The 15524-nt window shown below is 39.5% G+C and overlaps 1 protein-coding gene across 1 annotated transcript in view; it reads right to left on the bottom strand.

Moving 5' to 3' along the window:
- The window catches only part of caln1 (calneuron 1), a 71474-nt gene that overhangs the window by 27335 nt on the left and 28615 nt on the right, over positions 1-15524 (bottom strand). Inside the window, exon 4 of the mRNA XM_073491240.1 lies at positions 12447-12559. Coding sequence (XP_073347341.1) covers positions 12447-12559 — 113 coding nt within the window. The remainder of the gene's footprint in view (positions 1-12446; positions 12560-15524) is intronic.

Raw genomic sequence — 15524 nt, forward strand, 5'->3', positions numbered from 1 at the left:
GAAAGCAGGCAGATGATATAAAGTCAGATGTTTTTTCACTTCTTAGGATGCCCGAGGTTCTGCTGCTGCAGCTTCTCCACAAGCAGCAGAACTTCAAACAGCATCGTCCATGTACTGTCAGCGCTGCGAGAAGAGCAGCTATCAGCCTGACTGAAGTCTGCAGCTCAGCACTCTCACCACAGACTGACAGACTGCATTTACATCCACACCGTATTCAGGATAATAGCTCGAATATTTGAGGTTTTTAATCTGTATAAGCTTCTTACTGTGCACTGTATAATACTCTGCTTTATTTGTGTCCGTTTATCCACAAAGTTCTTCATGCATACGAAGGTGACATTCCTCCTGCAGTTACCTGTCCACCTTTCACTGTTCTCAATCAACACCAACATGTGGTGATGTGTCCTGCAATGAAGCTCAAAGTAAGCATCCTCTAACCATCTGACCATGGGCGTCTTATTTCTCTATTTAACCAGATTCTGCCACGAACACTATCAGCCATGTCAGTGCAGGCAAACTATCAGTCTGTCCTCCTCTCTGTGGCTGTCAGCTGTCATTTCAGGCAACCGTGCGTCCTCCACCCCTTTCTCTTCCAGTCCTACATATCCAGTGGCCAGGTTGAATTCACCAGAATCAACTCTCCTTTGCATCAGATCTTCAGGATTTTCTTCTTCCACCACCACCACCACCACCACCACCAGTATCTAGACTCCACTTCCTATTCTATGCACAGCTTCACCACCTCCTCAAAGATGAAAACATCACGATGGAGTCTAACTAAACCAGGTTTTTAAACGGTGTGCATGGGTGTGGGGAAAGTTGAGCAAAAATAAGTCAGTCCACTTTGTAGGAAATTAGATCAATATTAACTGCTTCATTACATTTTCATAGGAATAAACCCTTCAAGTATTAAAAAAAACTGCCTCTGTGAGGCAGCCGAAAAAAACGGCTGCCAGAAATACTTAAATATAAAGGAAATTAAAAAACTCAAGCTGGAATTTAAATATTCTCTCCTAAACTACAGAAAATAAAAATGAGAAGGAGGACATTTAAAACCACGATATTAAACCCTGCATGGTCTAGACCAAAGTAAGTGCTTTGAATCTCATCTGGAGGGCATCATGAAAACACTGTTCTGTCTCACGGTGAGAGTGAACATCTCGGACGAGAAGACTCTGGCCAGGGATCAAAATGATGCTCTTTCCTGGCATAATGGCGCTGTAATGCTTGGCGTGATTGAGACGAATGGAGTCATTTTCACTTTGATAATCCTCCATAATTCACCTCCCAACCTCTGAGCTGGAATCTGAGGAGGAGCACATTAGAGGGACGATGTTCAAAGTTGATGTGACTTTTTGAAGGAGGGTGATTAGGTTCGTGGAGGGCAGGGAGGACGTGTGCATGTGTGTGTGTGTGTGTGTGTGTGTGTGTGTGTGTGTGTTGATTAACTGTAACATCACATCTCTGTGCCACCTTCATTGCTATTCAAGGCCATGCCTGGCAAAGGGAATATGATTTTTCTCCCTTCTCTGCTTTCTAAGCAAGCATGTGAACGCCCTTTCAGTGTGTTTACCTCCTGCATGGCGGACTGGAATCCATCAGACACCCAGCAGCCGCTTGTCAGAGAGCCACAGCCCTCCTCATTACCTGCCTTGAACAGGACTACTTACTGTCAGCAGTTCTTCATTTATATCTGAGTTTCAGTTTGGGACACTTGAATTATTTCTACATCAGTGTGACCAATGAGGGTGAAACAAGGTAATAATTGAGGATGTTTAATCATCATTGGGTATCAAATAGGCATATCCACATTCTGTCACATCTTTTACGAGGTTGAAGAGAGAAAGAAGTTCAGTGTCACCTCACTGTGATGATAGAAGGTGAAAATTATGTCTGAATGGCTGCAGGAAGGCATGAATAATGTCAAGTTAATCTATAAAATCAAACCAGTCATCTATATTAAACATATTCCTAACAGTTTTAAACCCAAACCATACACAGATAATCCAGCCCAGCGGGTCAAACACAGCAGCCTGGTCAGTGGCCCTTACATCAAACTTACATCACTAACATTATTTGAGCGATGTTGTGTACATAACGTGATGCTAACTATACATTATGATACTGAACGTAGTTATGTTAACCCAAAGTATGATCTTTTCATAAACCTCCCCAAGTAGTTTGCCAAACTGAGACCACTTGACATTAACTACATTCCAAAAGACATTATATGTCATACAATGTTTAACTGTTTGCCAGCATTGTCAGCCAGCTTTATTCTGAAAGTCTAATGTTTTATATGACATATTATTGCTAACTTGATTTGACTAGACTTGTCATTTCTCAGACAAAGTGATATTTCATATATTGATCTGCATTTGTCGCAAAAGACAGCCCGAGCACAGAGACAATTACAGAGCTCATGACTTACTCTCATTTTCTACAGCAAATCAGGGCCAACATAAATATTAGCCTGCTCCTACCTCTCTGTAGAAAAATCATTGTGGCCCATGTATTATTCATCAGAGATGAATTGTTTCAAAGTCATTATCAATCCAAAACCGTGCCCTCGCTCAAAGGACCGGAAAAGGGGAAGATAATAGATCTAATTTAGGATGAAAGTCAACATTTAGAGAGCTTGAATGAGGCAGAGGTTGCACACTCAAACAGCCAGCTGTCTTAATGTCTGGAGCTGGGACCACAAATACCTCAGAGTCTAAAACCAGATCCTTTCACACTACAGATAACCACAAGGTTTACTTTATTTTAAAATGTCAACATTTGCGTAGTATTAATGACTTTTATTAGTCTTAAACTCATAGTTCACAGTAAAATATACAATATACAGTAAACAATAATCAAAGAAAGTGATCAAAAGTCCCCATCTAAACTTTACATGACAAAAAACATTGTGTGAGAGGATATGAGTGAATGTGATTGTATGGAAGATGAAGGATAAAATGATGCAGGACTACAGTCTGCAGAGTGGAGGCAAAAGGACAAGCAAATGATACGGGAGGCAAATGTCAATAAAAGGGAAGGTCTTCCTCCAAGTTGAGTACATTTTGAAAGCATATTTCTTCGTCTTTGGACCCGTTTCATCCATTTAAAATGGCAAACTGAGCAAAGAGGAGGGCTTTAGCGAGCAGTGCTAAGAATGACACACGTCAGGTACCACGACACACACAGAGATTGAGAAACACTCAAATGTATTACTGGGATAAATTACATATCGGGAGCACAGCGAGAGAAAAGGTTAAAAACAGGGAGACTCCTCTGAAAGTCAGCAGTGTTGGCAGCTGCTTGAACAGTTTGTTCAGTTCTTCAGATTCAGAACATCAGTCTCTGAATACGTGAAAAGGACGAAAACCTAAAGTGTTGAAAGACCAAAGAACAGCTTTAAGACCTACTGAGCTATTTACATTTCAAACATTTCCCAAATGTAGGCTACGCATTTCACCAGTCAGCAGAAAAAGTCTTTCGATGATCTGATGACAGTTTTGACTCCTCAGGGCCTGAAAACATGTCTTAACTCACGGAGGAGCCTGTCACTGTTCAACTTATTCGAATGCATCAAAAATTACAGGCTGTCTAAATCAACCACATCCTTATCAGTTGTTTTGATAATTTAAAGGATTCAATGTGAGCTGAGAGTAATGACTCATCTGATCTTCTCATTAGGGTTCCTCACACTGCTCTGAGTACTTCTTCCTCCTGACATCTGCTCTCCAAAAACACACTTCACCTCCGAGAAACCAACTCCAAACTCTCTGCCCCCTTTTTTCCCTCATTAGCGTGGAAAAAGTTCTATTTTTGGAGAGACTTTCGCTGACATTTTTACAGTAGGAATTATTTTAATTACACTTGTTTAACACAGCCAGAAACTTTACGCCACATCTGCCAAAGTGGGCTCAAATACCTTTAGCAATTAAGACGAGGTAATTACTTCAGGAACTAGGCTGCATGACACCAAACTCACTGGTCGACTGTACAGTAAATTTAATGAACAGAGGAACAAACTAAATAAAAACAGAGAATCTCATTTCAACATGTCCATGTGAGTCTTATGTTATACAGTGTAGATGACCTTAACATTCAGGGAAGATGAATGCAACTTCAAATTGTGTTTAGTTTTTGTTATTTTTTTGTATTCACCATGAATTGAAAATAATGATAATCAATAGGGACACACATTGCTACCACAAGTATCAGTGTTCTTCTGAAGGGTTGGCATGTTAGAGGACCATACTGTTTACGTCCTACAGTGGAGATATTTTCTCTACTATACTTCTGAGCAGAGGACAAAGTTCAGAACAATAATTCATCATTAAGGGTATTAATCTCAGTGTGCCAAAAGCTCAAAGAGAAAAAAGACTGATTGATCCACCAGTGAGTCAGAATTTAATGTTCAAACTTTGTTGTGGCATGAGGAAATTCATTTTCCATAAAAAAAAAAAATCCTCCTCAGGGCTGCAATAACACATCTTATTCAAAGTGGGCGTTCGGTAAAAAAGCACACAGAATGATTACAGTGCAAACAGCTCTAAAATAATCTCAGTCATGCTGTTCTGTCAAAAAGGCATGTAACCCCTCATCAGTCATTTCTCCTGGCTGTCAGTTCACCTGTGGGAAACATGATTGGGAGGCAAAATCAACAACAAGCACATTAGTCTTTGCATGGACTGCTTTGGAAAATAAGAAAATCATTAAAAGGGGAAATTTTACAAATCCGAATGTTGGGAGCTTTTACTGTTTATGTGAGAAAAGTTGTATGAAGCATTTACTGTAGTAAGGACTAAAATGATCACGTTCTCGATACCTTTTGCGGGTCTGGATTTACCTTCCGGACATGACCCGTTACCAAACTCCTGAAGCTCCTTTTCTCTAATTGTGACTAGGGGCACAAGGCTACATTAGCTGCGACTAGCATAGCACATCCGAATAGCTGAGTAGCTCTCAGTTGCATCTCACCTGTAAGGTTTCGTGACTGTATCTTGCACAGCTGTGACGCTATTCAGCCGACAAAAATCGGTTGAATCGATTGAGCACTCGTTTAAGTACAGGTCTCCAAGCACCACCAATCGGATCAATCTCAATCTGCTGTGGATCCGCTGGAGCATCACCTGATGGTCAGGACATGGCATACATGGCAATGTAGAAGAAAAGTCTCACAGATGCAAGAATTGTCTGCCTGCCCCCATCCTGTTAGTGTTGTCCGTCCACTGGCTGCTAGGATCACTGATTTTAGTGATGATATCATGCATTTATTGCCTTTAATGAGGACATACTGTACGTTTGTGAAAATATGAGGAAACTCAACAGCTAAGGCTGAGCCAGAGAGACTCAGGGGGCTGAGACGGGAGGGGATAGATTATGGACTTTAATTACAATATGGCTGGCTAATTATTATACCTACAGAAAGATTATGTTATTTTCTGCCACATTTATTCTGCACTTATTATGAGCTTTGTAGTTTTATGATCAGGATTTTCAAATGAACCACCAAAGCAAAAAGGTGCCATAAATAAAAGAGAAGATTTTGCACACTGTGAAAATTGAAAAATGTGTATGACAGTGTACAAGCCCCTGTCTTTAAAAAACTAAATGTGTTGCTGCTGCATTGGATTCTGCTCAAATGAAGCTACAATCAACTGAGAAACTGGTACTTCCTCAGTACCTCTTCTGTGATGGATACCTCCCAGTGTGATTGTTAAACATCAGAGTGTAGATAATGGGTTTGGGAAGCAGCCCTTTGGTTCTCATGAACTGATACCAAAACATAGTGTTTGTTGCTTCCATGGTACAGATAGATGCAGATATCCAAGGAAACTTCCCAGGACAGGAAGGCTCTACAGTGGATGATCAAAACCGCCCAGATCATCATTGGTAATAGATGTAGCAGGACTCAAACTTTATTTGATATTTTTTTAAAACCTTGTACCTTGAAACTCATCTGTAGATGGTGTATGACCATTTTTGGAGTTCTGGAAAACAGCCACAAGCCTGGCACTCTCCACTGCTGCACCTACTTTTTACATTTGTGCAGAAAGAAAGCACTACATACACTATGGACATTTTTAATTACAACACGCAGAGTACAGTCCTCGAGGTGATGACAACCCTTTTAAAACACTCCTCCCTTGTGTGCCAAACTGTTCAAACCAACAGTTAATAATGAACAAGACACTGCTGAGAGGGGACAGACTACTCTAGTGAGCCTCACACTTCTGCACAAACACACAGAAGCACAGGTCGCCACAGAGCAATGCACATTTGAAAGACCATTTATCAAACTATTACCTACAGACCTGCAATACTTAGAGCAAAAAAATGTACATCCCTGTGATGCCAAAGTTATACTGTTTGCAAGTGAGGAGCAAAGTATGAGTCTGTAACCAAGATATTATTCCTTAAAAATACCCTCTGCAGATGTGTTGAGATATGTAAAAATACTGTCAGACATAATTACTACACTAAAATCCTTAAAATGATTCCCTCTCCCTCATTAAAAACTCCAGAATATACTAAATGTATTAAAATGCAAACATGTTTCATTTAGCTGCTTCACTGTAAAATCTATTCACAATGTATGTACACTGGAGGCTTCAAGTTTCCACATCACACCTGTGTGCGCTAAATATTTGACCTGCATTGGCTTCCAAACAATGCATGATGTCCCAAAACACGCTTGAATGCCCCACTTCTTTAATCAGATTTCCGATGAGCTCAGAGAAAATTCACACTTTTAGCAGATGGATGATAATAATAAGAAGAATGCCTAAACTTAACCAGAGCACAAGCACAGCGTTGCGACGAGAGAAATTTTACCTCAGGTTGTAACATAAAGAAACATTCAGTTGTAACTTATCTGTGGTTTTGCTGAAACGCACTTAGCTAACATTTATTCAGTCATTAGGGTTGATGCCAAGTGTTCCCTGATGTTCAACGGATATTTATGAACTAATCTTCACCTACTGGTTCATTAATATAGTACCTTTCATTCTGCTCTCTTGTGACTCATCGCTGTCTTCTATATATTCCTGTTTTTGTGAACGGTATTGTAAAGCGTTACCAAATGTCATCATGACCGTCCTCACCAAGAACTACTTGTATAGCTTGCAACAAATGAGGAAGCTAAAGCTTCACTGGGTTCATTATCAGAAACAAAAGAACGAACTGGTGTAGAGCACATTTTCGCAGCAGAGTGCAGAGTATTGAATGAGCCTCCAGCATTGATTTTGGAACAATATGTTCCAGACAACCTCACCAAAATAGACTTTGTTTTGGACACAATCCCTGCCATACAAATGATTCTCTCCTTCAGAGACAAGATAAAAATTGAGAAGAGAAAGCAAAAATATAATGATAATGTGTTTTATTAAATGAAAACCAACCGACTAACTTCAGCATCAACGTAGCTCAGCTCACTCTGTTCTCCACAAGTGAAACCATGTGATGAATCCCACACAGACAGAGATGGCGCATAGTGTGTTTGACAAGTTATGACTTATGACTTTTGACACATATTGCCTTATGAGTTTTCACAAGTTATGAATGATTAAAGCACTTATATGTGCATTTCCTCCAGTCTCATTCAGACCTTCTGTGTACATCACTGTACTCAGGTAACCTGGCATAAATCACCATCTCACTGATGAGTCACAACCCTGCTCAGGGATTAATTAGTACAAAGTAAGTGGCACTGAACTGTAATTAAAAGCACAAAGGAGACTCGATCTGTTCCGCACTCCTTTAATATTTATCATACACAGCAATAAAGTCCCCAAATGTGACATGTGTGAAACCAAAGTGATGTCAATCCATTCTAAGGAAATGTTATAGCAAATAGGCTTTGAACAAAAATTACAAGTTGTATTTGTTAGAAACAGTTAATTTATATAATGGATGCTTATTCTAGAGATTAAATATAATAAAAAGTTATATACATGTCTTAATGAAAGACTGATTTGCTCATTATGTTGCTGATGAATAACAAAAGAAAATAAATGTTTGCAGTTGTTCAATTACAAGCTCATGATAATTATCCAGATGGGATAATTAGATACATTAACAAACTGTTGAAGAGCAGAAACGAGTGAGTAGGAAGGTGAGTGTGTGACACCAGATGAATCATTATCCCATCACTCCAGCTGGTGAGGATGTGACACTTTTCCTGACATTAGTGGAATGAGAAAAATCTCTCAGCCGACAGGAACTCAGCTGCTGTCATGGTTCAAGAAGACAGAACCAGAACATAATATGTGGTTCATATAGGAGTTAGCTTGGGTCTGAGCGAAGCCTGCTCTGCTCTGATGGAGACAAACTCTGACAACGCCGGCTGAGGAAAATAAATACTTAATGGTAAAATCCCACAAAATGCCAGATGGAGGAAAATGTAATCTGTGAAACACTGTCAAATGCTTTGATAACTGTGGAATTTAATGAGGGTTACACGAAACCCCTCCAGCTAATCGCTTTCAGCGTTGCATCGTTGTTGTGTGTTTGTCATGGTTCATGTTTTATGGAAGAGGCTGGATATTCAGCCTGACTCAGATTTTGCTGTTCGAAGGCTGATCAGTCATGAAGCTACATAGGTTTGTGGATTCATTAAACAGCTCCGAGCAGTTTGTTCTCACTCCTTAGTGTCTGCTTGGCTCGCTGTGATGAATGAAAGGCTACTGCACTTATAAAACTGAAGAAAAACAACAATTACTTGCTTTGAATCTTCCAATAACTCCACAATGTGCTGCGGCTGACCGATTCATTCTTCAAGATGAGTCTATTGGGTTTTTATTCTTCACAGGCAGATCATTAAAATTAGATGTGCTCAATGAATGTCCTGCAGTAAAGCTCAAGAAAGATTTAAGATGATGTTAAACTGATATGGACTCATCCTTTATACAAAATTATGAAAACCATCTCAGTATTATTGTAGAGTCATGGTTAATATACTAAAACACAATCAGAAACTTATCAGGGTTACCTGATATTTTTGTTCACCGTAGAAGCAGAGACTGTTTTCCACTGATTTATCATTTATCATATCCAACAGACAAAGAGCTCCACTGTATATTTTCCAGACCCTGAAGTGCCACAGGTTCCTCCCTAGTTAACAAAACAATATTTTCTCTACGTACTGTATAGATACACATCTGAAATAGTTTCATTTTCTTGTCAGGTCATTAATGAACAACACTGCTGTACAGGTACTCAGAGCCCGATTATGCCAAGAAGGTTTTAATTGGCGCTGGAAAGAATTTAGGAATAATTTAATCAGAATACAAATATTTTACTTTACTTCATCTAAATGTTAAGTTCACTCATTAGATCATTGTAAAATATTTCATTACAGCTCTATGTGTAGATTTAAAGATGTGTTTTTGAGGTGAGTGTTAGCTGGAGATTATATTCCCTGTCCAAATAACCGAGTTCATGTGAAGCCCTCTCGGCTGTGCCAGTTTCTTCTCACTGTTACTACATTTCAGAGCTGCATTAATCACTTGGTCACTAGGGAACAGGAAAAACTCCTGAACAAGCTGACAAACCCAAGGCCTGAAATGGCCTTATAAGAGCTACAAGAGTGAACCATTCAGTAAATGTTCCAAAAAAAACAGTTTGTGCTTTTCAGTAAGTTGAAAAAAAAATCTGAAATGTCCAAACACTGGGTGCTTTGTTTAAATCACTTGCTGCCTCCCTCCACCACATGTCCCAATATATAAAAGTGACATCAGCCTAATGTTCCCCCACAATTCAATGCAAGAGAGCAACGTTGCAATGTGACAACGTAACTTTACAACGTCATTGTCATGCTGAGGCCAAAAAATGAACAATCAACATTAGCGGGCTACAATTTTGTGAAGGCTGCGAACTTCCAATTATTTTCTGTCCCTGTTAAGAAATTCATTAGATATGAGGCCTACATGCTACATATTAATTACATATATTCTCGTATATCCTGGAGTCAGTTGTGACAGAGGAAAAGTCGTTTTTATAATCATGCATGGTTTGTTGATTAGGAGTGTGGTGTAGTTTCTGAATGTTGATGAGTGGGACATAATGAGCCAGCAGCATGAGTTGTCCTGGTAGATGGTTTATTCAGTGTTGGCAGAACTGTTGGGTGGGCTTTTGAGCAGATAGTGTTATTTTTCTTCATGTATACTTGCATTGTTAACATCATTTCCATTATTCTATTGTCACTCAGAGGTTACACTACATGTTCTGTCCTGCAGAGCTAATGTTTTATTTTGTAAAAAAAAATGTTGTTGAGCTAGTTTTATATACTGTGAGAGAACAGGACACTTGTTTGGTGGCCTCCAGCAAGATTTAAATCCAAAATGCTGCATCTAATCCACCATTCTAAGGCTTAGAAACACTTCACAACAGATACTCAAGCAGGACAGAACACAAAATTAATACTTAGAAAGAGGCTGAGGCATACACCACAGTCCATCAACAAACTAAACTAGGCACAAAACTGTGATACCTCAAGCAACTACTCCTCTGTGAGGCATGTGGATAAATAATCATGAAAAATCAAGGTTTATTTATTTATTTATTATTACTTTTTTAATCTGAACACATTTCACACATCAGATGAGGTTTTTGCTGCTGATTCATGCTCCAGGCATGAATTCATCAGACTAGAAATGTGGGTTTGTAAGTGTACAACTAACAAAACCCCAACCCACAACCGTCAGTCTTAGCCTACTTGGAGGGGTAAAAAATAAAACCTTTTCAAGCCAACCACTTTCCTGCACAAGCCAAGGTTATTGCAGCAGCCAAATGGGGCTGGCAGCACATTCACCCAGACTGCACTCATACCTCCAAAGACTCGTGTCCTCGCGGTGTTAACCATACGCTCTTGCCCCACAGAAACAGCCCGGGTCAAGCCGATGATTACATCAAGAGGACAGACTTGCCAAGTGTTACTATCAGAGCCAAATGTCTCGTTCTTTCCCTCACACCTGCTCAATCTGTCATCCTTCCCATTCATGCTCTCTCTCTCTCTCCCTCTCTTTCTATTGTCTGCACATTCATCACTCTCTGTCCCTCTCACTCAAAGTCAGTCTTTGTCACTAACATACTGACATTCTCTCTCATCTTTGTTTCATACGCGACCGATTCCCTTTGAGTCTCTTGAGATTCTCAAACCCTTCAGGCTGTCCAGAGGCACATCTGTCAGGGTCACATGTAACCATCATTAGTCACAATATCACTCAGAGGTGGTCAGGCGCTGCATAGAAAGCATTTATTTTGCACTGGCCTTCAAAAGAGCACAGTGCAAGTAATGGAAACTGAGTCAAATAAAGTAACACTTTCTCTAACGTGATTTATAGACGGCATTATCACAGAGAGGTAGAGAAGACTCTCCGGGCTCGTCACTGAATACTTGAGTCTGTACCCAAAAATATTCCTTTTCAGCAACATTAAATCCTCTAAACTCTTGCAAGACCATGACATGTGTAACTTTCTTAAAGGGACAGTTCACTCATAAATCGAAAATACGTATTATTCCTCTCACCTGCAGGGAATTTATGATCTACATTGTTTTGGTGTGAGTTGCAGAGTTTTAAAGATATCGGCCAATGACTGCTTCTCTGAACAACACCTGGATATAAAAACTGTTTTCATCAGACAAAAAGCTGCACAATATTTTGGACTTTAGTTTCCAGGAAAAGCCAGGCGGCCCACGGTCTATCAAATAATACTCAACTAAGATTGTTACAGCCTAAATGGCTGATGAAAACATACATCACTCCAGTAAAATCAATATCATAGCAATAACGCCAGCTTTATGCACAAAATGCACTGAGGTGAGGGGGGCTCTGTTTCATTGTGTTTGGCAGTGCAGTGGGATAAAATCTTTTTGGGTGGAAATAAAAAAAAAACTATAGAAAATATGATCTCAAAACACATTTTGGAATAAATCTAAGAGACCAACTGTTACATTTTGGTAATTATTACATCACTAACTAATAACTTTTCATTTAGAAAGAGTGAAGGACCTACCGTATAAACACAAAAAGGAAAACCGGATATGTTTTAAAAGGTGCAGGGACCATTTACTCATTTTGTAAAAATGTATCTATCAGATGATAAAGAGGAGGGATGAGTACTCCCTGACAGAACCTATTTAAAGTCAATTATCTGAAGATAATACTTAATCATGCTTTAAGGATTTATGTGTGATCAAAGGTTGGTTTTATGTCTGAGAAGTTGTTCCTTGTGTTTTCTGTTCATCTGTGCCTCAGTGTGAGCTTGTACGTAGGGGAACATTTTAATAAATTCTGTATATTGCCAAAACCAAACCCTCTTTGGCTGAACGTTACTTTCCCTGCTCTACTTTGCAGTGATTAGCATTCAACTGAGTCATACAGCATCCGTTTCCCATTCGATTCATGACTCAGCAGAGTTCCCAGCACAGATTTAAGAGAATAAAGTTTTACCTGCCAGAAGATGGTATCTATTGTGCTGCCCAGGAAGCCTTCTCTTGTTTCCGATGACAGGAGTTTGGGTCCGAGGATTGTCATGAACTCGTTGAAATCAACCTGTCCATCACCTGACACGATGAAAAAAAATATTATTGATTTGTTGTAGTTGCAGTTTGTAAATGACACTTTAACTCCCATGTTGAACATCCCCAGTCCCCATCATCCCCAATCAATCCTTATCCAGGCTGCAACAAACAGGCGACTTTTCTTGTTTTTGGTCTGTATCTGAGTGTAAGATCAGCTCTCTTTACACTTCTCTTTAAACACAATTTTGCTGATATTCCTTCATTGGTTTGGAGTCTGAGGTGAGGCAGGGTGAATGACAAATGATGTTCCTGTCCTGAACAGCTAAGGCTGATGTGCCTCTGAGCAGAGCACTCAGTAGCCAACAGCCTGCAGCTGAATGTGTAACTGCACAAAAGTGAAGCCTGGTGCTGAGGGTAAAGCAGGACATAGCAATGAACCTTCCTGGATTAAATAGGTATCCAGCACAGACATAACTAAAGCCTTTGGGTTTGCAAAAGGTCTCTTTAATTATCTATTTCTTCTAGAATGTGTTTGTGGAAAAGTTACATATGTTTGGGCTTAAAGGGAAAATATGATGCTATTTTTTTCTGTCTTTGTTGTTATGATCTAAGGCCTAGCATGCTTCAAATCACACAGCTCAAAACAGCACTTACTACTGAGACAAGACAAAGTAAAAACAATGAGCTATGACTAGCTGTATAATACAGGAAATGAAGCAGATCAAAGTGTACAGCTACTGTATCAACCACAACAAGGAGCTCCTGCTGTGCACATTGATCTGGGAGCCTGCTGATAGTTGTTGAAGCTGCTGCCAAAAGAAATCATCTAAAATCTGCGACTATTTCAAGCAAACAAATCATGGATTCATATTGATGTGGTTAAATATCCTTGAATCTTTTTCTCTTTTCTTTCTTTGAGTGGCAAGTTTTATCAGCCCAGGAGGTTTCTTTATCTCCGGCAGGGTCGGTCTGGTTTTATTTTGTTTCAATGAACCAAACCTACAATAAGAGCTCTCGCTGCACATTAAGGACTTTGAAACTGTGAATATTAGATGGGTAAGTCTTTAGGTTTTAAAATAATGTGTTGACCAGTAAACTCACTCACTTTAATATTCATTCATTCATTCATTCATTCATTCATTCATTCGACCTTTATCCATAATTTAGAGATCACTGGGGCATGACCCTTAAAACTAAGAAAAGGAACAAAGAAATCAGCAAATTTACTTTAGCGCTCAACACCGGAGCCCCCCATGGCAGTGTGCTCAGCCCCTTCCTCTTCACGCTGTACACCCATTACTGCACTCCCAGACATTGAGAGAACTCTATTACGAAATATGCGGACGAGACCACCATCATCAGCTACATTACAAACAACAAAGAGAGTTCATATCAGGAGGAAATACAGTTGTAACTATGATAGATAATTTGATGGATAAACTAAGTTATTTATGTAATGTTAAACCATTACAATTAAAGTAATTAAATGTAGAATAAAATACAGATATATAAAACAATTACAAATTGAGGCTGGGTGGTTTGAGATCAAATAATAATTGAATATAAAGGTTTGATAAAAAAAAAAGAGAAACAAAAACAGTAATTGCACAGAAAAGACAGAATTCTTTGCAGCCTTTCATTCTTTCAAAACCCACTTTGTTCCGTCTCCTCTCTTTTTGTTGTCTCATGCGTTTCATGTCCCTGTTGTTAACTCTTATTATACTTCTCTGATCTTTCACATCAGCTCTTCCTGTATCAGCAGATGAGGCTGAGACCTTGTCAGTTGAAACTTACCGATGCAGGACGACTCAATCTGTCCCGACCGACAGGCAGTACCTCTGCTCCTACTCTGACAGTGGCGGCCACTCCGGGCCATGCTGACACTGTTTAATGCTATTGACTGCACTTCTGTCCATGCATATTCAGCAGGGCAAGCGCCAGGCACCGGGCCAGGTGCAGCAGAGTTGAGATCTAAGAACGTCAGGATGGGAGGATGGATGGGTGACAGTGGAGCTAAACAGGGACGGGGTGAATGGGTTCAAGGTAAGACAGGATGAAGTTCTGTGGTTGTGTGTACATCAGGACAAGGCTACAAAACACAAGTGAGTTGTTTAATTCTCACACAAGTAACATTTTCAATATGTTCACTGAAACAGTAAACAACTTCTGGCAAACCAACTGCACACCACCTGCCCAGCACCAACAGCAGACAGAGAAAGACGAGCTAGTGAGGAAAGTGCAAGATGAAGCAGCTTAAGGGCTGGATGTATTTCTAAAGAGTTTGTGGAGACGAAACAATGAAACTGAACTTCATGATGTTCTGTGTCTTGCACACTTGACAATACAATAGAATATCAGTCCTGTATTGTTGTGAGTTGAGCAAATCTCAATGCTCGGTTACTCTAACTTACTAATGTAGTTAAGCGATGTCACATAAATTATGTAACTGAAGTGACATATTTTAACCAAACTGCAGGTAAATGATGAAGGTCCTGTTGCTGCTACGCTGTAAGGGTCATGTTGTTTTGGAAACAGTGATGTATGTCGTTTTAAGAGTGATCGACCTGTTCGGTTGTTTAGGATGAGGATGTTTTGGGCACTGCTGAGTGGAAAGGGGTAGAGATAATGAATGAATGAATGAATGATACATATAAATACCTGTTCATGGCAGTCATACTATATTGTTCTGCTCGAGGTGATCTGAAGAAGCTTCCCATATTTGCAACTGACAACTACACCAATGATGGCTTTAATTTATATGTTTATATCAGAATCTGTTGGTTTTCTGGATCAAAACAACTTCGTGTTGGGAGGTGTTCTACCCATTGGTACTGGGTAAAGTTAACACATTATTGTGTCTGTGCTTATTTTTTATATCTACAAGACCATCAAAATGTCTTCAAATTGCTTCTTTTGTCCAACCAACAGTCTAAATCCCAAAGATGTTTCATTTATTGTCATTAATGACAAAGAAAAGCAGCACATCATCACATTTCAGAAGCTGGAA

This window comes from Pagrus major, chromosome 2 (assembly GCF_040436345.1).
Source record: "Pagrus major chromosome 2, Pma_NU_1.0".
In the NCBI taxonomy this organism is placed as follows: Eukaryota; Metazoa; Chordata; class Actinopteri; order Spariformes; family Sparidae; genus Pagrus; species Pagrus major.